Source organism: Pangasianodon hypophthalmus, chromosome 1, assembly GCF_027358585.1.
Source record: "Pangasianodon hypophthalmus isolate fPanHyp1 chromosome 1, fPanHyp1.pri, whole genome shotgun sequence".
Lineage (NCBI taxonomy): Eukaryota > Metazoa > Chordata > Actinopteri > Siluriformes > Pangasiidae > Pangasianodon > Pangasianodon hypophthalmus.
Window position 1 is genome coordinate 28,391,594 of NC_069710.1, and position 24,331 is coordinate 28,415,924.

The window sequence follows — 24,331 nt, forward strand, 5'->3', positions numbered from 1 at the left end:
CAGTCTAAGCCACACCATTTCAGGTTGTATTATAACTGTCACGCAATGCAGACAGTTGTATTGCATTTCACCCCAAAACTCTCTGAACTATGCACAGGTAATCTATAATATAAACCCCTGAGTTAATGGCATTTTTCCAGGTTTCAACACACTGATGGTTTCAGATGTGGCATAAGCATTAGAAAGTTGTCAACTTGATTCAGCTTCCGCATACTTTAAGGTTAGCCGTAACTTTAGACTGCTTTGAAGTTGAAAAAATGGCAACAGCAACTGTTTTATTTTTATTAAATTCATATGCTCTGATATGGAACGCTAAGCAATACAGGAAGGTCCAGGATTGTAAAGTCAATGTCATTCCAGATGCTCTGCCCAACAAGACATCGATATTGACAGGACCTGTTAGAAAGAGAGAGAGAGAGAGAGAGAGAGAGAGAGAGAGGGCTAAAGCTCTCATAAGAGATTCTGCTCTTCCCATGGGAGGCTGCCATACACACAAGCAGCTTTTAAGTGTCCGGAGCTCGTGTAAGATTCATCCATCAGAGCACAGACATATGGAGTGGGAGAGTGGCAGTCTAGAGCTGAGGACATGGAGGAAGCAGTGGAGCATGGATGTAGCAGGAGAACTCTGAAATCTGAACTTTCTCCTGTTAAAAGTTTTAAATTTAAATTTGATAAGCTATTATATAGTGTTGCCATAACTAGGTGCAAATGTGGTGTACAGCTGCAATGCATTGTGGGACTTTGGAGTCTAACATTTGCCATCACGCTGCATGGTACTGGAAAACGCTGAAGTTTTCGCTGTTTAGCACGTACTGAGGCATATCTGTGGACCATTTGATATCAGATACAAGTGTAAAAAAACAAAATACTCATTTCGTTCCTCCCTCTGCACACTACCGTCCCTTGACCAAGGGGGATCGGTTTCATAAACATCAAAATGAAAACAAAAAATGCATTAAATTGACTGAAGCCATATTACTAAAGATTTTAATACTGGGTATTCTTCACTTAACTTATTCCCCACGTTGCCTTTAGACATTTATACGTCTAGCTTGATTATTATTATCCATTATATTCATGATCACTACAAATACTGTAATTAGGCACTATGTAGACTTCAAGCATATGTCCATGACATACCTGAACATCTTTAAAGAATCTCTCTCGAGTTGCCACAGCTATATAGACACACTCAAATCTTCAGAGTCTTATAAAACCTGTGTTATTAAGGCAATTGCTGCCACCGAAAACAAGACCACCATTATATGTTCCAATATCATCTAGAGCTCTTGGGTCACCTCTCTGGAATCCCGAAATCTCCAAGTTGCAGGTTCAAGCTGCAAGAGTCCAAGCTCACGGAGTTTGATTGCACATAATTGGCTAACAACGATCTTTCAGAGGACCGTGTCCAGAACTAGGCTGGAGATTTGACCAACAGGCTATTGCCAAGTGGCGAGCCGAGCTATGCTTCAACCCACTGCCTGGCCTCGAAGAGATTTGGGACCCGCCTTCACAATTTACAATCAATAATGTGTTGATGTTTTTGTTCAAAGGTTTTGCCAATGCTTGGATTAATCCAGCATCAATGGCACCATAGAGCCAGATCTAATTAGGCTTCAAATTTCATCACAAGGAAATCCTTGTGGGGGAGAAAAAAAAAAAAAAAAAAACCATCATGTCTGATTCTAGAGAAGAAACACATATCCCTAAACTTCTCAGCTTACCTCTGTAAATCATTACAGGATCGGAACTTGGCTGGAGAGAAGACAGGATAGAGGAAAAGCTGCAAAGACACCACAAGATCATTCAAACAAGGTTGGATTCCAGAGCAAAGGAGACCTCTATGGACAGAACTAAAGATTACAATCCCCCACATGTCAAATCAATGCCAATGCCACAATCCATTCTACCAAGAGATACATATCAATTAGTGAGAATCCTTTTCAGCAACCTGTCATCTTCCACACATTAATTTTAATAACATGAGTATCTCTCCAGTAGAGATAAATTTTCAGAAATATACCAGAATATCATTTCGCAAAGGACAAAACGGCCCAATTATGATGCAGTGGCTCCTATGAGGAGCATTAAAGAGGGAACAATTCCACTGACACAGATTTCAGCTTTATTTTACTTACTTCTAATGTTCTGGACTGGCCAAATAGTTCTTACACTCTCAGAAATAAAGGTACCAAACTGTTCTTTTCCTTGGCACTTGAGTGATGCGACACAACTCGAGTGATGCGACACATCCAAAGACACATCTTTTGTACCTTTAATATGTTTATTCACGTTTCCAAGTACAAGAAAGTATAACTTTACAAACAATTTAATGACTATTTTGAGGACCACTGATACCTTTAAATAGAGATGGTACAGTTCAGATACTCAGGATTGGTACTGGGGTGATACCTGCAAAAATGGTGAAATGAATATCAGAGAAAAAAAAAAGAAAAAAAAGAATTCATTTTATCTGATCCTGTAACACATGAAAAAGATTGGAACTGGTAAGTGGTTTTGTGTGAAAGCTGATGTTTAAAAATTATATAAATAATATATAAATAAATTTATGTACTATGTATTTTTTGCTGTTTTTTTTTTTTTTTTTTTTTTTTAAAGTGTTTTTTTTTGCTTTTTAAAGAAAAAAAAAAAACTATCCAGTGGGTATTGATACAGGCTGAAACTTGAGGTTTCGTTACCAGTTTTGGTATCGGGGGGGGGGGGTCCCTATCTTTGAAGCTTTACTCTAAAACACACCACATGTACCATCCCTGGTGAAAGATACATTGTAAAGGTACAAAAGATGTAGCTTTGATGGTACCACCCCAGCAACAACAATCTAGCACAACAATACTAACATTAGACCAAAATCCTCAAAAGTTGCAACTGAGACCATTTTACGTCATTCAAAATCTGATGTGTGTATTACTGAACACTGAAAAAATAAAACAAAATGGGGTACCCATGTCTGATGCATCTAATGGCCCCTTGCGACAGAAATCTGCAAAACACATGTTAGGATTGAGCCAGTACAACTGGCTTGCTTATAAATGTGTTATGAGTATCATCTGCCATCATGATTTTGAGAAGAAAAAAAAAAATTGCTAAAATACCCATGTTGTACAAGACTTCCCAATTGCAATAAATGAATGAAAAATATTAGGATTGTAGACTACTTCACACACACTGTCACCAATTCAATGGTCAAATACGTAGTAGATGCAGATGAAACTTTTTTTTTTTTCCCCTCAACTCTTAGGAATAACACTGAGCTCTCATGCACACTGGTAATCTGACATATGCACACAACACTGAGTCTTAATAACGTGAGAACAGGAGGGACATAGTAACACTTTTTTTTAAATTCTCAAACTGTTCTTGATGTCTAAATAGTGACTCTAAATTAGAACAAAATAGAGAAAAGGGGATGAAAAGAGAGGCCTGAACAGATGTTTGTCAAAGGATACAAATGTTTCCCAGGCGCCCTGTGAACTGGTCATGAGAAATAAAACTGATGGGGCATCTTCAAACTGAAGCGCCTTCAAAGACAACTCTCATGAACGAACAGTACTGATGTTCACGAATCGTAAGAGAACAACAGAGATGTCCAAATCAATTTCAATTAGCGTGATACACTGAGACGAGTATAGGATCTGGATTCTGCAGATCAGATGATAGCGAGCTCAATTCCATCATTGGCTGCAATGTTTATTCCCACACAAACATTTAAATCACAAGTCTTAAAGCTGGAAAGGTCAAACTTTCAAAAAAAAAAAAAAAAAAAAAAAAAAAAGTGAAAAAGAAAAGATTTGAATCTGAACAGTTAGAGGACAGGACCACAAATCCCAATACTTATGGAAGTGTCACACGGCTTGGACATGTTTTTCATTGGAGGGAGAGGGAAAAAAAAAAAAAAAAAGAATTATATTCTGTCTGCATGAAGACCCTTATTCCTTGCTGGTGGAGGAGGCTGGTATTTTTAAGGTTTATGAGAGTCCACATGGGGGTAATTAAGCTTGCACAACCATGTCCTTATGCTATATTTAAACCTGAGAATAAATATTGTAATCACTCGCAGGCCAGCATTGCTTTAGTGGCATTTTATTGACTACAGATGCGTTTGTGTCTGAAACTGTTCAGAGGAATTGAGATGTTCCATCTCTCGTTACATCACAGCATCTCATGCCTGTGCAAGCAACGAGACTGTAGAGAGATTTGGATTCATTTTGTTTTTTCCCCCCTGAAACAGAAGACCTTGCTTATGCTGAATTATGAGTCACTTTAAAGGCAGTACTAAGTCATGACATTACCAAAATACCTTAACACACTAACATTCACTAGTCACAAAAAGTCTGTTAGGCTAAATAGAAAAAAAGAACTCCTGAATATAGCAGAGCAAATATCGTGACTAATGTAGATTTAGATCCATAATGAACAAGCCAGATGCTACAGTGGCAAGGAAAAACTTCCTGAGAAGACCTGAGGAAGAAACCTGTAGACCCGTCCCCTTCTGGGTGCCACTGGACAGTAAGATACGTTATTACAGAATACAGGGGTAGAAGAGTAAAGTAAAACAGTTCCAAGTTTGTTGAAAGGATGCTTAGTGTGAGCAGATTGTGAATAAGACTCCTGGGATAAGTTTTTATGATTACAGCAGCAGTAATTAGGCACAAATCTACAGTATTCAGCAGTATTCAGTAAGTATATTTAAAAAGAATGCACAAAACAGTGGTAACTATAGCACAAACTACATGTTCTGAATAACTCTGTTACACATGATGAGAAAAATAAAGATGCCAGACTTGAAAAATAGATTTTGTGTGTGATGTGCTACATTATATATATATATATATATATATATATATATATATATATATATATATATATATATATATATATATATATATATATAAATGTGTGTGTATGTATGTATATATATATGTGTGTGTGTGTGTGTGTGTGTGTGTCTATAAAAAATAATAATAATAATAATAATAAAAATAATAAACACTGTGGCTCATAGCTGAAACACTGGCCAACAACTTCCTGACTTGGTCAAAGCCACAAACATGAAGTGCTAGCTCAGGCACTTTCTTAAAGGATAATGACTATCACAGAGTCATTCACCATGTAGGAATTTTATACACTCATTTGTATCTGTGTTAATGCACTTACCTAGCAAACTAGCTTGCGCTAATTCATTACAAACTACCATTTTTTAGCCCAAACAGGTAGGTTTCTGGGCCACCAAATCATGAGACTAGGCAAACACACCAGAGCTTTCACTTCCCCGGTGGTCTAGCTAGTAAATTTATGATTTGTTTACCCTAGCTTCCAAAAATTCTTACGCTCGTTTCTGGCCAGTTGGAAGTTTAATTTTGAAGCTCAGTCCTTTAACAGCTTGGGATTTGGATTGTACTTCGCCTCACTGGTAAGCCATTTTGGATAAAAGAGTCTCTCAGATTAATAAATGTAAATATAAACCTAAATGTGTTTACATTCCACTATGCATCCAATGAGGCCTTGCTGCCACATGGAATGGGTATAAGGCAGGATGCTTAATAAATCAAATCCCTACTTCAGAAGATCAGAAGACGCCTCTCTTCCCGCTTTTCCATTCCTAAGATTCTGTTCACACACCCCTGATTTATTGTGAACACTTCTGGAAGAGGAACAGGAGAGTTGGGAGGACTTTCAGGGTGAGAAGGTGCCAGAAGTCATTAGAGACAGTTAGAGAGGAAGAAGAAAAAATAAAGGAGGAGGAGCGGCTGCTGAAGGTCTCCACCTGTACCTCATCATGAAACAGCCGTGCACAGTTGTGCTAGTCAGCACCAGCACCCAGGATCATTAAAACAGTGTCCTCAACGATCCAGTGAGGGTGGAGTTGGAAGGTGAAACAAAGGATGCATAAGAGAATAGACACGAAACCCAAAAACTGTTAGCAAGCAAAAGGGCACATCTAAAGGCCCTGGAGGCAAGGAGTGAACTGTGGGGTTAGCACATGCTGGACATGAGCTGACATTTATGGCACCATGAAGACATACAAAGTCTACTTACATAGCACGGTTTCACCATTTCCTCCACTTTATTTCCCCTTCATGGGGCACTGGGAAAGTCTGGGGGCCATTCGGATATATAAATGTCCTCACACAAGCAGGTGGGAATAAATAATTCCATATCGCAGAGCTCTATGCTATACATCAGCCTCTGCTTTCAACTCATCTCACACAATCAGGTGTTTCCTTTGGAGAAGAAAGGAACACACAGCTCTGGAAAGAAGGGTCATTAACAGTCAATGGTGCTGGAATATGCCAGTTTTCAATCAACCTTATACAGCTGTAGTGGCATTTGTGATATCCATTGATGCCTTAGGGTTATGCTGTAATCTTACTCATATGTATTCCAGCTTTACAAACATTTCAGAGTCAAAATGGCTTTTAGTATGCCCAACTGACATGACCTCGGTTTCCTCATAGCCCAAATCTATTGGCAAGTTTCAGTTTTTCCTGTTCTGATATAACGGACTGAAGTTTAAAAAAAAAAAATTCTAATTGTCAGTATGTTCATGAGTTTCATTGATGATACAAGTTTTAGCAATTTCTTTTAGATGTTAATTAAAAATCCCAAAAAAGTTGCATTACTGCAACTTTCCCCCCCCTCGATTCATAACATCAGTTAGCCTTGCTAGAAATAAGTAAAATATATAGCTGCAGACCAATGCACTAACATGAATAAACACTTTTACACGGAATAAATATGAAGTTTAAACATCAGTAGAGTCAGTAGCACCTATTTTCAAGTTATATTTTTCCCTCATTGCTGATGGAAGCATACATAGCAAAAGTGATCTTAAATGTTACATTAACTTTCTCTGGGCCATTCGCCCCGAGAGTTTGGTACATTTGGTGAAGTGTAAATGTGATTTCTGAGCCCAGGAGCAGCCCAAAGGTCTGATTCCTGGTCCTCTTGAAAACACTGGTCTGGGACTCACTTCCACATCACTGACATATAGGACTGGAGTATCTAATTAGCTGATGTTGTGGCACGGGTCTGCCCAGAGAACAGTGCAAACAAATACATCTGATGCCAGCCTCCAAGGCTAAAATCTTGCATGAGAATGGCTCCTTGCTTGCAGCTATTCCTGCACGACAACATCCAAAAAGCATCCAAGAGAGAGTGCTGTTTTTCTTGGCTTGAGCGTTGGTCAAAAAAAAAAAAAAAAAAAAAAAAAAAAAAGGATAAATATGTAATAAAGAAACACAACAAATGGATGAACCTAGTGCCTAGCACTTTGCAAACATGTGCATATATGGAATTGTGCAACCAATCCATGGTTTGGAAGGAATTCTTCTAAGCAAATGCAAACCTGTGAATATGAGCTCTGCCCTGAAATATCCAGAATTGGCCCCGAGTGTGGTCTGAGTAATCAGACCAAATGTGAAATTGGCCTAGGAAGGCAACATTTTGATAGCAACAAAGCTACTTGCAAGGAAATAACAGACAGCAGACCAGTTCACCTTACTGGACGAAAGTCCAAGAGAGTGCAATTGGCTGTGCTCTGAGGGTGGGAGGGATGACATTACTCTGTCCCCTGTCAATAAGAGCAACACTGGCCAATCATGAGAGTCTGTAAGATCATGTATGCGGAAGAAGGCAGACAGAAGAGAAGAAGCCTTTTGACACATACCATACATTACAGTGAAATTCCTTTTTCATATATTGTTAGGAAGCTGGGGTCAAAACACAGGGTCAGCCTTGATACAGTGCCCCTGGAGCAGACAGGATTCAGGGCCTTGCTCAAGGGCTCAAAAGTGGCAGCTTGGTGGCACCTTGACCGTCAGATCAGTAACCCAGAGCCTTAATCATTAAGCCACCGCTGCCCAGTAACTTGATGGGACTGGAACCCGGGCTGATGCCTTATCAATTACACCACTAGGGTTTCCAATCCAGTGCTTCCTGAAAACTTGAGTAGCAGTTAGTGGGATAGAATTGGCAAATGACACTTTTGAGAGAGAGAGAGAGAGAGAGAGAGAGAGAGAAAAAAAAAAAAAAAGGAAAATCCCCCTCCCCCATTACGCATTAGTGACTTTATACTATGGGTTAAGGAGAAAGGATTTAACACAGAGATGAAGTATAGTCTGGGCAAACATTATAGAAGTTCAAACTGAAAGAATCAGGAGCATGAGTGGAGTTCCCTGAAAGCAGAAGGATCTGGGACTACACCAGCTGTTCCTTGTCAGAAATACGTCATAAATCATAAATGACATTTGTCTACAATTTGCTCTCTCCTCTCCTCTCCTCTGTTTTTTTTTTTTTTTTTTTTTGCCACCTTTACTATCTTGCCTGGCTGCTGACACACAATTATGGGATCTGTAGAATTATAACTGATAATATACACTTTTGACATAAATGGAAAGTGTGTAATTGTTGATATGGTCAAGTTTTATCTGAGGAAATGTTTATTTAGAATTTATGGACTGAGTCTCCAGCATCAGAGCTTTATAAGATTTCTCAGTAACATGACGATATGCATTTCTCAGTGATTTGTCAGTAACAATAAGACAAAGAATGCATCGTATAACTTCAAGAGAGAGAAAACGTGAGGTGAAGGAACAACTGTTTTAATAGCTGTCGTAACCTAAGTGATAACAGGAACAGACTTGGCTCGCCAACGATCCACGACATTAAATGACTTGTCATTATTAAAGACATAAATAAAAATTCCTGTTGTCAAATACAAGTGGTGTAGGAGGAAGAACATTTGAGACACGCGGTCATTGGAAAATAATCGACTTTGAAGTGGTAACAGTAACGCGGCTTCATGTCGGGGTGCATCACTCCACCCTGGCATTGATTATTTTCCAACAGCAAACCCTGATGTCTTTTATTCCTTACAAATGTTCCTTACAACCTGAAGTATAAAGCATCAGTTCACTGGTCAACTATTAATTTTTAATTACATTCTATCCAGCTGACTAACTGAAGAGTTTAATAGGATGTGTAATGAAGACTTCACGTCATCAAGCATCAATCTTGTGGATTTCACACAACCCCAGTCTTACATATCGCTTTAACACCAGCTGATTTCATTTAGTGGCTTCTCAGGCTAATTGAATGTGACTGGCGGGTGGGTCGGATTGAACTGTTTACAAGAGACAATTTTCCATTCTGATCCTTTCATTCCCTCACCCTCTATTTTACTCTTGAGGAAGTGTTGAGAGTTCTTCCCTAGACACCTCATCCAAAAAGTCCCTGTCAGATCCAATTAAGTGTGATTTATCATCGCAGAGCGTGTTTAATTATATAACAATATTTCAAACAATGGAACTCTGTCCCCAACATGTGCAAATTTAAATCTCATAAAAGAAACATTATGACAACATAAGATGGCTCAGTCACAGCATATCTAAAAGGCAGTCGAGCACGAAAAAAAAGGAAAACTATAGTGTTTCATCAAATAATTTTGAAGAAAACACATTAACGGTGTCATTTATACACAATATTATGCAATGCTCAGCTCTAATCCAAATTTAAGCATCTGGTTAACAATATTAAAAAGGACCATTTCTCACGGATGACATACACACACACACACACACACACACACACACACACACACACACACACACACACACACACAAACACACACAAACACACACAAACACACACAGTCATGCTTTTATAATTGAAGAAAAAAAAAAAAGAAAAACCCTTAGTAAATACATGTAAGGAAATGTTATTTTCTGGCCCCTTTTCTTTCCTTCCACCCCTTACCCCCTTTCTTTCTTATAAGTAAGTTTTCTCCTTTAATTTGTTCAGTGTTAGATCTGGATAGGAAAGGGTGTTTATAGGGGTATACAATCTCACTATTGCCTGGAATTTAACACATAAAACTGTATTTAATTGGCTTCTAAGTGGGGATACAAAAAAGTGTTTGCCCCATCATCCAGAGATCGTGACTTCGAATCCCAATGATGCCACAGCCATCTGTGGCCAGAAATCCAAGAGAGGAAAACTGGCTGTGCTGTGTGGATGGGTGGGGCATAATCTTTCTATCCAAGGATTGGTGCCTGCAAGCTCATGTACTGTATGGAAAAACAGTACGGATAGCATTTCCTTTCAGTGTGTAATGCAGCCCTGTGATGCAGCATGAACAGCAGTTGGCTTCACGTGTCTTGGAGGAGGCACGTGTTAGATTTCACCTGCCCCAGTTGGTGGCTGTCATATGATAGGGGAGAGCTCGCTTGTGGGTGGGAACTGGCCAAGACCAAATTAGGAGAAATAGATGAAAAATCATATTTAAAAAAAAAAAAAAAAAAAAAAAGCCAAAGGAGGTCTGGCCCAAGGCAAAAAAAATGGAAGTATTTGCAAATTTTACCTAGGGACTTCACAGAAAGTAACCAATACTATAGTATCAATCAGGTGCTTATGGATTCTGTTAGTTTGCACCAGGAATTTGCAGCCCTTCAAAGCTACCCACCTTTTTACGTCTATAATGCGTTCTCCAAAGGGTCCACTTCAAGACCCATGACTACAAAAACTAACCCCCAAAGAAATGTATCCATTATATAAAGCAGATTAGCTATAGCTTATTTTGGCTGTAGAGAGAGAAATGATATGGATTACAACTGACATTTGGACACTGAACAGGTATTTATGTGGGATTGATGAGGAAAACCTTCCGTACATAAGAAACCATAAATCAGAGTCTGATCGATTTGTCTGTCTTTTCTCTTGTGAATCTCTCATCTGCAACCTGACCCATAATTCTCTACTACTGATAGACACAGACGGAAAATCCGGAGCTCAGTGGCCCATTAAAACCTCTGAACTTCCAGCAGCATAGGCATTCTTTGAAGACCCCCCCACTTGTTTTCTGATCGGGTCTTGATAATCTGGGGAGTAGGGGAGTGAAAGGGGAGGCTGTAGTCCTGAACGCTGGGATAACAAAGCTTCATAAAAGACTCAAACTGATTAAGTAACAAAACATAAAATCATTGTTTTTACAGGAGCTCAAGTTCACCAAAAATGGATCTGGGCCTGGATTAGTGGCCAGCAAATTACTACTGTAGTGAGCTCTCCTAGTATTTCTCCGGTCATATTCACTTAAATATGACTGAGTGTGAACATGCCTCAGGAAGCAGCTTTATAGAAATCAGGATGTAGATTTACTAATGAGCAAGCCAGAGGCGACAGTGGCAAGGAAAAAAACCAACAAAAGTTTATAAAAAAAAAAAAAAAAAAAAAAAAAAAAAACAAAAAAAAAAAACTATGAATCATTACTCTTCTACAGCTGTATAATATAAAGTCACACAGTACTGAGTGTGTTAAAGGGATGTTCAGAATAAGGATCAGGGGCTTTTTGATTACAGCAGAAGTTTTCAGGTACAAGCTAAGCTCATCATCCGAATGAATCAGGCAGGTTCAGAGATATCATTCCACACTCACAACTTTACAGAGATTAAGTTTACATGAAAAAGCAAGCACGGTTCAATAACAGTTGATTTTTAGAACAGCAGAGGAGAAAATATGGAACATAGATGAACTGACCTGATTGCTTCATCATATAAAGTACATTCAGGAATAATGTGTACCAGAAATCCACTGAGAAAGTGCACCATTGCAGTGTTGTTCTAAGAAATGTGTTTCGCTAAGATTGAACACCTTTGAGTTTGGAGTGAAACCACTGAACACCTTTGAGATGAACTGGAATGCTGACTGTGGGCCAGGCCTCATCACTGCCTGACCTCACTAATGCTATTGGAAATTTAGTTGGAAGAGGATAACGATTATGTACTCATTTAGTTTTCCTTATTCTGTATGAATTTACTTAACTAGCTAACTAGCTCATCATATGTTACGCATCACCTTTTAGCCATGTCAATTAGGTATCCACCCAATCAAAACATGGGACTGGTAGCACACTGGAGCTTCCACTTTCCTGACGAGTTAGCTAATAAGTTTATAAAAAATGCAACCATGCATTAATACACATGACTGAAGCCTCCACTGCATCCCTGAAAGGGAAAATAATCTATAAACGTATTGCTACTATTGAAAGCTGGTAGTGCTTGTAACACATTTTTAAGTGACTGCTTGGTTGTTGGATCATCCACGTGCGTTAGAAAGTTGATGGGGGCCCAGGCAAATCCCGCTGCTTGCTAACTGTTGTAGGAAAAATCTGCTGTGAGACACCAAGGTCAGTAATTATCTATTATTGTGAGCAGCTGGATAAAGCTTCCTTTCCCATCAGCCAGAGACAAAGCCAAAGAGTTAGGCAGCAAACTTGAAGCTTTAAGATCTTAGGCAGCTCTTCAAAGTGTTACTTGTTGGCTAATTGTACTTCATTTTCATTTAGACTATAGATAATAGATGCCTCACGTGTCTGATGGCTGCATGCTGGTTTTAGGCTAGTGTAAAAACAAGCAAGATTCAAGCTAAATTGCTTTAAATACAAAGCTATTAATAGTTATCAGGGGAAAAAAAAAAGAAAAAAAAAAAAAAATCAGAAAATTCTTTCCAAATGTTGAAAAGTGAAGAGAGCTGGATCAAGTAATTTATATGTCAGAATTAAAGGTGAAAATATTAGCTTTGGGAAGGCCGAGGAGTTGATACAAGATTCAAGAAAAGGAAAAGGTTGAAATAATTACTCCAATAGAAAGTGAAATGAACAAAATCTAAGTAAATAAATAAAAGTCCCTTACGCACACAAAATAGCAAAAACATCTTTCTGTCAACTACTGACATGCAGTTTCTTCTCTTTATTTATGAGAATACATAATATTTTCACATCTTCTAGCTATTATAATCAAGTCCAGCATTGATGCTGGCACCTGATGCAACAGTGCATTGGAAACATTCAATAATAATATTAATATTTATAGCTGTGTGAACCGGATTCTGGTGTGCAGCTTGCAGCAAAGATAATCAATAACCGGCTCCATTTGTAAACAACCACCAGCTTTGAAAAGACAAGATGATCTCACAAAAAAAAAAAAAAAAAAAAGCCTGAAAACATCCACCGTACATGCAGACCAAAACAGAGCCTCGCTGCTGTAATTTATGGGATATGAAACATGAGCAAAGTGATACTCTGTGTATGCTGAACACAAACTTTTAGGAGACATGATTCTTTCTAGCTAGACAAAAAAAATATAATTGCAAAAATAAGCCAGCATTAGGGAAGTTATTGTTGGACGTGAATACGTTTCACAAAGGGACATTAATGTTTACACATTCGAAGCCGTTCGTCGGTCTGTAAGAAGACGAAAGAACACTGGGTTTCATCAAACGCAACGTGGAATTGATGAGAGTGAAAGGTTGAAATGGGATACGAAGTCAAGATGAATGGATTTTGCTGAATTCAAACAGGCTTTAATGTGATGAAGAAAGGAAAAACAAAGACTTGAAAAAAAGTGAGCTTTCTTTGTTCCAGGAAATGTCTGTATCAAAACTCGAGAGTTAACATCTCTCCTGAGTGACCACAAAGCTTTTGTTTTTTTTTTTTTTTTTTTTTTTTTTTGTAACTGTGTTTGCGGAAACGAAAATTGGTATAATTGTGCACTGAATATCATTTCATTTGCGGAAGGAGGAATTGTTATTGTAGCTTACATATGTGCGATTGGGTGGGGGGGGTTGGGGGGGGGTTGGTGAAGCAACACAGTGGCCTCATAGCTCCAGGGTACCTGGTGTGGACCTGAGCTCAGGTTACTGTCTGTGTGGATTTTTACATGTTCTCTCCATGTCCATGCGGGTTTCCTCCAACAACCCAAAACATGAAGGATCGGTTATACTAAATTGGTCCTAGGTGTAAATGCACGCACGCCCGCACGCATGTCCCCGGCACAGGCTCCGGATCCACCACGACCCTAACCACTAAAGTAACTAAAGAGCTTAATGAAAATGAATAAATATTAACTATGTCTTCAAGCACCCCATGATAGGATTTCATTCACAGACAAAATCTATATACGTATTTTGAATTCAACACTGGTGCCAAAGTATTATCATGGTATGGTGGCCTTCAACACCTGTCCTACAAATCCAATAGACCTACACCAACAGAAATAAAGATCCATGAAACAGGAGAGAACAGCAGCCGATGGAGGAAGTAACCATACTTAGATGCTGGGAATGGATCAAGCCTACCAAAAATATCACCCAAGGCAAAATAGAAGAGAGGATGACCATGCAATACATGGTGACTGGGCTGCCCCTGGGCTGGACTGGGCTGCCCCTGGACACAGCTGGAAAGAAAAGCCCAGAAGAGGGATGGCTGGAGGATTCCTTGTGAGCAACCCCTGGAGGGGGAGTAGGCTTACATGAAAAATTAAAAATGGTGGACATCTGCCCATTTTATAAGGTCGTATTGTTTAAATATCTCATAACTGCAATCCAAAAAAAAAAAAAAGCCTAATTTATCAAGCCGAGTATGAACACATTTATTTGCAACAATTTTGATTAAAATTGTGAAACTCTGTCGTTTCATATTAATGACTTGAAACAAAGCAGCTGAATCCATAAATTGAATAGCTAGTCTTAATTATTTTAAATTAGAACAAAAGAAATGGCACCCTATAAAAGAAGGAATAGTTAGTGTGCATTAATGACAGCCGATGCTCTGCAGTGGCTGAGCTGCATTACTGCAAGTTTTAAGAGGCACCATTTAGTATTCGTTCTGGCATTTTTTTTTTTAAGCTCTGCGAGCTTTTTGTGGGCGTCACTAAACGTAAATCAGGTGTGCCGTGAACACGCTTGGTAATTTATAGGTGATTTGTATTCCTCAACATACACATACATGAGTATAAAAAAAAAAATAATATATCAGCTTTACCGGTACTTTGTAAATCTGGTGAGAATTGTGTACTCGAGAAATCACTTACAAACAACTTTACTGAAAGACTGATGAGGACCAGTGCGTTACGGTGTGGAGAAGTGACTCATGTTGCTCACAGCCTATGGAAGCACCAACTGGCATAGGATGTAAACAAAAACCAAAAGTCCTAATCTAACAGAAGACAAATCTTGAATAATACTTAAGTTCAAGGACAACACTTTATCACTTCTGGCTTCAGAGAGAGGACACACACATGAGTTATGAAGGAAGCATCTTGAGTTATAGGCTGTCTCCTACAGAGGAACTGATCTGACTTATAGTGGGATTTCAAAAGTGTCAAGTTACCCAGCATGCTACTTCAGAGTTACTGTCCGAGTTTCCATTTCATGACGGAGCATATCAAAAGATAATGAATCATGATAACCCAGTAGATCAGTGAATCAAGTCCACCACTTTTTAGGAAAATGACAACCGAGCCTTTATTTCAGCCCTGGATTCCTCTTCCCTCTCTCAGTCACTTCTCCATCTGGTTTTCTTTCTGCCACTGGTATTGTCCCTACTCTGAACCATCGTCTCAGCTTGATCTTCACGTTTGCTGGATAATTTCCTCCAGGGCAGGTTTGAATAAGGCTCCAACAGACCTTCACCAGATGCAGTCATTATTGGCAGCTGACAGAATTTTCCTGGGCGTTTCTTGGGATATATCCGTATGCATTGACACAGACCGCGTTATAGGGCGTTTGAATAAAAAAAATGTTTCTCTATCTCATAATCTTAAACGGTTCAGTAATGAGATCTTTACTGCAGTGTTGCTGTTTTCACTATTGTGTGATACAAAGTCAATGCAAGTTTTTCAGAATATCGCTTGTCTTGGCTTCCAGTAGTTTCCGTACCTGCCCTGCTTGATCTCCTCCATTTTCTTTCTCACCTGTGCTTCTTATATCACAGCTCTGTTGAAATCTCAAATTTGATTGGTCAGAAGGCATTGATTCAGCTCTGACAGTAACGCCAGTGTCATTTAAATCACAGCTTTATATTAATACATGCATGCTAATACATTATCAAGATAAAGAGACTCCAGTACCACAGCTTCGCAACAGACCGAGGTAAAGCCAATTTAAGGTAACGTTAACATGGCAAACTGCATTTTTTCCATCTTATTAACCTCAAGAGATAAGAGAGAGGCTGTTGAGAGGATGACTGTTAATAGCTACAGTACAATAACATAAGTGATAAATGAACTAACTTGTCTCAAAGATATTCCACAGCATTAAATGTAACGGTAAGTGGATAAAAAAAAAGTACGATATGTTGTTTGTTACTAAATTACAATCACTGGGAAACAAGAGTCAAGCCATTTTTTCTCCATGGGTTAATTTCACTGATGTTTTCTTCCCTTTTCATCTTCCTAATCCTAGGTTTAATCCATGCATCCTTCGCCGTTGGCTGTAGAAGCCTGGGTGAAAAGCACAGAAAGCTTTGTATCCTGCTGCATAATTGCATGTCTTTTGTTATTTTGTTTATTCCACGTTTCTGCCATATGGTGTTGTTCCTCTACTCTTTATAAACTGGAACGCAGGACTGCAAGTCTGCCGTGTGTCATGAGATGCCTTTACAGTTACAGAATTAGCATCATGTTTGTCCTTGCACAGAGGTAGTGTGGATCTAAATGAAGGAAACCACATGCAAAAATGCTACACAAAAATTCCCAGAGGAAGTGTGTTTCTCATCAAGTCCATCAGGAACAAAGATAAAATAAAACGAATACACTCCCCCCTCCCTCGTTCTTGCCTCTTTTTTCCCCCCAATATTTTTATCTCTCTGCCTTGGGCATAAGCCTCAATATGCCAATGAGGCTTCGTAGAAATCAGTAAATTCACTTTCCGTACCATGTGTTTGGAATTAAACTACCAGGCGTGAGTTAATGTGCACAGGTTCACATTCCAGTGGTGCCCAATTACACCCACTGGGGGCCAGTATGTCTAACGGTGTTTCATTGTTTTGATTCTATTAGCAACTAACGTGGATGAAAGGAAGGGAAGTGACTCCCTCTTACTCCCTCTAATCCTGCTTCACTGACTGCTGGAATAATAATAAGTGACAGGAAATACTATCTTCTGCTGAAGTGCAGGTCTGGTCCCAATTTACATATTAAGATAATAGATATTAGATTGAAACTCTAGTGATGCTAGACTAACATTTTATGAAAAAACTTGCAATGAGTGCAAACATTACTACATTGTGTGTTTGGAAAGGATTGTATAATTGCATGAATAGATTGTGAGTGACACTCGCTTAAAAGGGATGAAGCTGACCTGTGGGTCGGAGAACACCTGCTGGATGGTGTTAATGGGGCCACAGGGGACTCCGGTGCCTTCGAAGCATCTCAGCCATTTAGCAGTGGACTCCTCAGAGAACCTGAAGGAGAGAGGACACAGAAGAGGAGAAAAAGTGAAGCACAAAAGAAATGCCCAGAAAAAAAACCTTTGTCTTCATGTATACTGCCATTACACTACAGGTTTGACTCCTGACTCCTCCACCCTCTGGACCTGCCTGATCCATCCTGATCCCTCACTTCTGCTTGGAGCTTTCATCATCTGAAATGATGAGGATGACCCGCATGGATAGCCTAAATATCACTATGAGATTACTGTGGATGGTACCACACTGAAACCCTAAAGATGGCTGTGAATGGTCTTCCTTGGATAGCTTCAAGATTACAATTGCCAAGGATAGTTTACACTCAAGTCTCCATCACTGAACAGTTCATAACTTCAGTGGGATACAATGGACTTAAAGTTAAAACTCTAATGATGCTCATAATCAATTTTCTGCTAATGTATTATTTGACTCTAGTATACAGTCACAGAAGAGAAATTGATAAATCACACTATCCGGTGTCACCCAGATGAAGATGGGTTCCCTTCTGAGTCTGGTTCCTCTCTAGATTTCTTCATGTCATCGCAGAGATTTTTTCCCTTGCCACCATTGCTGCTTGCTTGCTCGTTACGGATAAATTAAAAAAAAAAAAAAAAAAAAAAAAAAAAAAAAAAAAATACATGTTATATTCCAGATTTCTTTAAAGCTGCTTTGTGACAATGCCCATTGTTAAAAGCGATACATAAAATTGACCTGAGCTTTGCACATCTTTAGGACAAAAATAGACGTAGAAATTTAATTTTCATCAAGTTATGAAGAAAATGTTCTCGTTTGTATCATTAACAGCTTCTGCATCCTATCTTAAGTGTCACTGATTTTGCTTTATATTTTGAGTTGTTGTCTAATTGCAGTATTATTTTCCTCTTTTCTACTTCTACTTTTTTGTTATACAGAGGTACATTTCCTTTTTTGACCCTTCCAGAAACCACTGGCCCTCAACTGTATGCATTGTAATGTACTTTCAAGAATAATAAAATCCTACCCAGGGAAACTAAAACAGCTCTGCATTTAATTCATTTGTTGAGGAAAATGTGTCACATGTGCTTATCTGGTTAAAATACATCCACAAAACTCTACAGAGGATCCTTAAAATGTAACATTACGTCTTCTGTTTTAGAGGTACAAACCTTTTTGAGCAAAGAGTCGGCAATGACCTGGGGATCTAAATTCAAAACTTGCATCAATAATTACACAGAGAAGGTTCCTTGTATTCAGAGTCGGGTTCTGCACATGCTTGCCGGCTCATTCAGCTTATTAAAATGACAAGCATATAGATTCTTTTTGAGTAATGGTGTCCAAGACAGGGTTTTTCCAACAGTGTTTAGATTAGGGGATTTGAAGCTGCTTTTTTTTTTTTTTTTTTTTTTTTTTTTTTTTAAGTCAATGTCTATTTTAAAGGTTCCAAATTCTCACAATAATGTCTAGTGGAAATTAGTAGAAATTATAAGCATATTACTTTAATATTCACAGCACATTATTGTAAATACATTCACAATCCACAGAATGATGGTTCACTCTTTTATTTAAAGATTAAAATTGATCATAAAACACAAAAAACAAACACTAAATCGCACATCATGTTTAATTGTTATACATCAAAGAGGGAAAGATCACACTTTTTTTTTTTTTTTTACCCCATTTAACAATGTGTTTTATGAATCAGTCCGTGTCAGGGTCCATGACTGCAGGCGCTCTGCATTCACCAGGTCTAATGGGACTGGGCTTGTTTGTCGCACTGCAGCTTATCAAAGTCAGGAGTCGAAAGCACGCATCTCATCTCTGCGGTTACATCCAACCTAGACCGTTACTTTGATTTGATGCACACGAGGACACTGAACCCTGTGGCCCACAAATAAGTGCTAGCAAATGGTTGTGTTTGTTGGGTTTGTCGGGTTCACATATTGCATTTCACGAGATACTTTCCTGAACGCAAAGCCCATTTTACACCGAAAAACATTCATTTCTATGATTTCTTGCACTGGTTCAGTCAATGCAAATCTCTTTAAATATTATAAAATATTATACACAATATCTGATTAAAAGTTATTAATCTAATAATCGCTTCTACACTCACATGCTGTTTAGATTATGACATACGACAACATACAGTATAAATATTGTATTCTTTAGTGTTTCTAGACACCATGACATGCTAAAATAAGCTCATTTTTATTTTAAATAGCCACTGTGTGTGCTGCTAGAGTCCTATGTAAAGGCCACTTTAACATTAACAGTGTGTTGGATGCAGCAGTGCTGCTGTCTGCTGTATTACTGACTTGACTGAATGAAAGAATCGGAACAATAATAATCTGACAGTTTTATTTGTTATTAAATTAATCAATCGTACAACAAATGTACATTGAACTACTTTATAAATAAGGGCTGGTAAAAATCTTCTGTGACTCCATGCGCCTCTCATGGGGTCACGACCCCAAAGTTGAGAACCTGTAGTCTTGGGAAGTAGGCTGAGGAATGATGATATAATATTGATAAACTGTGAAAAATTGTGATAAATTGTCACAATACACTTTCTGGCAATATCACAGCTATATGGATATGTTTAACTTTTTTTAGAACTCTTATTTTAAATAGTTAGAGATTCTGAGTTAAATTTTGTGCTGAAACATTAAAACTGTATTAAAAAAAAAAAAAGTCATTAAAAAAGGTAAATCATTGTAAAGCAAAATTATTAAATATTATAAATTATTAATGTAAATTGTATTTTAATTTACTAGTGTATTTTAGTTTTCAGTTTTAAGTAATTTAGTTTTGTAGTATAATTTTTTTTTTTAAAACTACTGTTTTGCTGGCAATATTAGTTAGTAAACCTACGTATATATCGTGAAACACATCTCGTACCTTAGAAATGTCATGTATCGTGATATGACAAAAATATCGGCCAGCCCTAGTCTAGACCGCTGCGTTTAAACACAAGCGCTTGCTTCTATGCCCAAATAAATCAAGTGAAAACCAGACTGAACTTTCTTTGCTGTCAAATGTAATATGATGTAACAAAAGCAAGAGAGTCATTACATATTTAAACATAACGATAAATTAAACTGAAAAAATATGATGGACTAAAAAAGCCTAAATACCAGACTCGGTTGAAAGATCTTTTTAGAAGTGGTGTTCAGTGGTGATCAAGCATTCAGAAGCCAAAATCTGCCTTCCCTTTATTTGGGTTTCTGGAACGACTAGTAAATTGCTGTTCAATCATCTGACCAATCTAACCGGAACATACCAAAGCAAAGAAACCTAAAAATCACAGAATTTGAGAAACCCACACAATCCGTCCTTCAGTTGCGTGTCAAACTTTATTTGTGCCTGTTGGAATAAGCATCTTGTACACAGTGAAATATTTGTGGGGCTCGTCTGAGTGTGCGGTCTGCTCCTTCTGTAGGTGGCCGGGCTGCAGTTTATTCAACACAATGAGCTGACGCTTACACCCATGACACGCCTGCGTCTGGAACATCAACCTACTTCCTCAGCTCTAACACTCTGAGCTCCAAGAGGAAACACAGATACAGCTTTAATGAGGGCCGTGACCTCTCGGAGAGGAAAGAGAGAGCTGTAACATCTGGATGGAGGGATGCCTGTGGTGAGCATGTCATTTTTGTGTTCCTTGGCTAGCAGGTTGAATTGATGCGTGAGAAGGCCTGCTTACCTCTCAGCCAGAAGCTGCAGCAGCTCTTTGCGGTGCTGAACCCGTAATGCGTTGGTCTTGTACTTCGGATTTTCTGCCAGCTTGTTTAGGTTCAGGACCTGGATGCGGACAGAAAGGAGAGCGGAGAGAAAAACCAAAAGTCAGTCAATGTAATGGTGTGATAACCTGGACTTGTATTTTAAGCATAGATTGAGTGACTGTGCTTTGATTAGGAGATTAGACAAACGAAGCGAATCATGCTTACTATGAAGAAATTAGAAAGATGAGAGGATCCTCCTTACTTTGCACACTTTGACAAACTGCTGATCATTCCCAGCAGCCACAACAATGTATCCATCTTTTGTTTTGAAGCCCTGGACAAACAAATGAAAAAAAGTGAAAAGCTTTATTCAATCAAACATTTCACATGAAATGTACAGTAACACACTTAAAGCTGTCACATTTTTCATTTCTTCTCATATTTCTATCTTTTTTTTTAAGACAAAAGTTCTTCAAGAAGTCATTGAGAGTCCTTAGTTTCCTAATAGGGTTCTAGTTTGCAACCGTTTTGGACTCAAGAGTTCTAGATTTGACCTTTCTTCCCCCCACCAAGGGTCCAGTACCGGCAAGCGTCTAATCCAAAATTGTCCATGATTTACCTTCACTATGCCCTGCCAAGCAAAAATTAGCCAGTTCCTCTTTTAAATCTTGGCTTGTATCAATTTTTTTTTCTTTGTATCCTTGAGGTTTTTCTCGTCTTATCATTTTGAACCTCAAATTGGCCCATTAGGGGTCTGGACCTGGTTTTGTGGCAGGTAATTGAAACTGAAAAATGAATAACCGTATCCAAAAGAAATTGTGCCTGACTTTGTTCAAATTATTTTTGATCTTCTCTAAATATTTTGAGGTCAAATGATGGATCTGAAAATGTGCGCTTGCTTCCAAAGACACACTGGTGATTACTGGGATGGAAATTAGTTAAGTTTAGCATGGAATGGGGAGTACAATTTGATCCAAAATGTAGACGGCAGATTGTTTGATTTTCCACTCCACATTCATTAAACCTGCTCCTTTAACTGCCTCCCGGAAAGGTCCCAGTGTCGTTTGGGAATGTGGCTGAACGTAGGTACACAACTTGGGTGTTTAGAGGAGATGCGCTCAAGCTTGGGAGCCATTTCCAGGCTGGGATGAGCAGTCACAAAGGCAGTGTAAACAACAAACGAAAATCAAGGTGAACAAAACAGGAACGCCCACGAGGGGTCTACTGATGCACTGATGCCAGAGCAAGCTGCATGGGAACTAGCCTGAGGGTGAGACCTAACTATCATGGAACACCATCAAACACAATTACTCCTGCTGTCATCAGATTGGCTCGAGTGATTTTCCTATTTTTGTTAAACAGAACATAAAAACAACAGCCTCACTAAGCACATCCTCTTTAGACTCAACACACCAACCTTCATTCGTCTGGTCAATGTTCCTAAATCGAGATGTTACTAATAATTTTGAGAGGTCATGGCAAATCTTCTCCTTTAAAGCCCAGTGTGTTATTCAGTTACTTACTTTAACCTTATCATTTTATACACATTATAAAAGTTATTGAAGATGACCTTCCAAAAAAAAAAAAAAAAAAAAAAAAAAAAAAAGCAGCTGGTGAGGAAGCGACTGTTTATAGCTGCTGTAACGCAAGTAATAACAGGAATTATCTGGTTTCAGGGACATTCCACATCATTAAATGTAACTATAAATGGATAAAAAACAAGTATGTTCTTGTTCTACAGGGGATCTGAAAAGTCAGGAACCAAGGAGAGAGTAAAACTGCATATACTTCATTTTGCATTTCTTATTTACAACATATGCTCCACATGTTCACCCTTACGTTCTACACATTTTCTCAGCTGCGGTATCATGTTTTTGTGGATTTTGTTCAACATATTCATATTTGCTCAGCATATTCCAATTGGTTGCTGACTTTTCGGACACCCCATATAATAATTTTCTATTAAAATGTTAGTGCTGCTGTTATACAATAAGAATAAATCACTTTGGGTCATGCTGTTAATGGAAAATAATCAACTTTGTGATGTGATAGCAACTCCATTTTTGTATCAGGCATCACCACATCAGCCTGTCATTAATTATCCAAGTTTGAACACACAAGCGAATTTTTACAGGCTGTAAAAAGCGAATAAGGAACACAGTGCACACTCCCAAGTGATCCGCAGAACACTAGCGCACCTCAAACAATCTTGTAACTCTTCCTGTCCAAAGGTTTTGCAAGAAAAGCATAAAAACAAATGCATTACATCAATTTACAAGTAAAAGCCTCTAAAACCCACTGTAAACAAAAGTGGTGAAACATTAACACTTTTTCGGAGCTGTTTTGTGGCTGGTGATCCAGGCGCTCTGCACTGCATCATGTGTACAAACATAAAGAAGCATGAAATTTACTACATTACAAGCAGAGGCTCAGCGCTCTTATTCTCTCCAAACACAGGCGATTTTATAGTGGATGCAAAGGGTACATCTGCACCCTCTACTGCTGATAATTTTTCCCCCTCCCCATAAATGGGTCTCAGTCATAGACAATGTACTGTATGACTAATTCATTAAAAAAAAAAAAAAAAAAGGATTCTGGTTGGCAAATATTAAATACATGAGATAAGGATAAGTTTGCATATAAGATAAACATCATGCAAAATATTTAATTGAGAGCACTACGCACATTACATATACCTAGCTAGCCATCGCAAAGCTTCTAATACACTGTCAAATTGCGTAAATAACCTGCTTGTCTCATTTGCAGGCTGACGTTTCACTATTTAAATGCCTTCATGTTGTCCCTATATATTCAATTCACTGTTTCAAACCATAATTCGAGAACACCCAAACTCCACGCTATCAGCCTTCCAATGTTCATTTTCTCCATTTATTTTTTTAAAAGGTGACCAGATGCATAATACCAGAAATAAAAGCAAGTAATTTGCTGGACATTTCATGGTGAGTGCACTGCTCTGTGGATTAGTTTGCCGGAATCTTGGATGTATTGTCACACCAGGGACCCGAGATGTGTAAAACCTTCCGGAGATTTTTATTTTTTTGTTCGGCTGTTCGAGGGTGGCATGATGGTACAGTGGGGCACTATACATCTGACCAGGGTAACTCCGTGACTGAAAATGAATGAATGAATGAGCTTATCGAGTCAAGGACTATTGTGGGTTACCATTTAAAATCATTTCTGATTCCTGACAACATTAAAATCATATTTTGCTTTGATTAGTGCATATTGGGTAATTGCATTACAGGAAATGAATATTTCTACAGTTATATATTGATGGGGGACTGTGGTATGATACACTGCTGATGCATTTAACATTTACACAGCCAGTCTAGATGCAATACCTAGGTCTCCA

General features: G+C 38.4%; 1 protein-coding gene across 3 annotated transcripts in view; it reads right to left on the reverse strand.

Moving 5' to 3' along the window:
• Positions 1-24,331, reverse strand: part of sugct (succinyl-CoA:glutarate-CoA transferase) — a 106,977-nt gene that overhangs the window by 39,311 nt on the left and 43,335 nt on the right. For 2 of the 3 annotated variants that reach the window (XM_053234266.1, XM_026944750.3), the window contains exons 10-12: positions 21,221-21,292; positions 20,940-21,037; positions 17,152-17,254 (exon numbers count right to left, since the gene is read on the reverse strand). In XM_053234266.1, the coding sequence (XP_053090241.1) occupies positions 17,152-17,254; positions 20,940-21,037; positions 21,221-21,292 (273 nt within the window). Of the gene's footprint in view, positions 1-268; positions 397-17,151; positions 17,255-20,939; positions 21,038-21,220; positions 21,293-24,331 lie in introns of those variants that run through there. The other variant, XM_026944751.3, reaches the window with a different exon arrangement.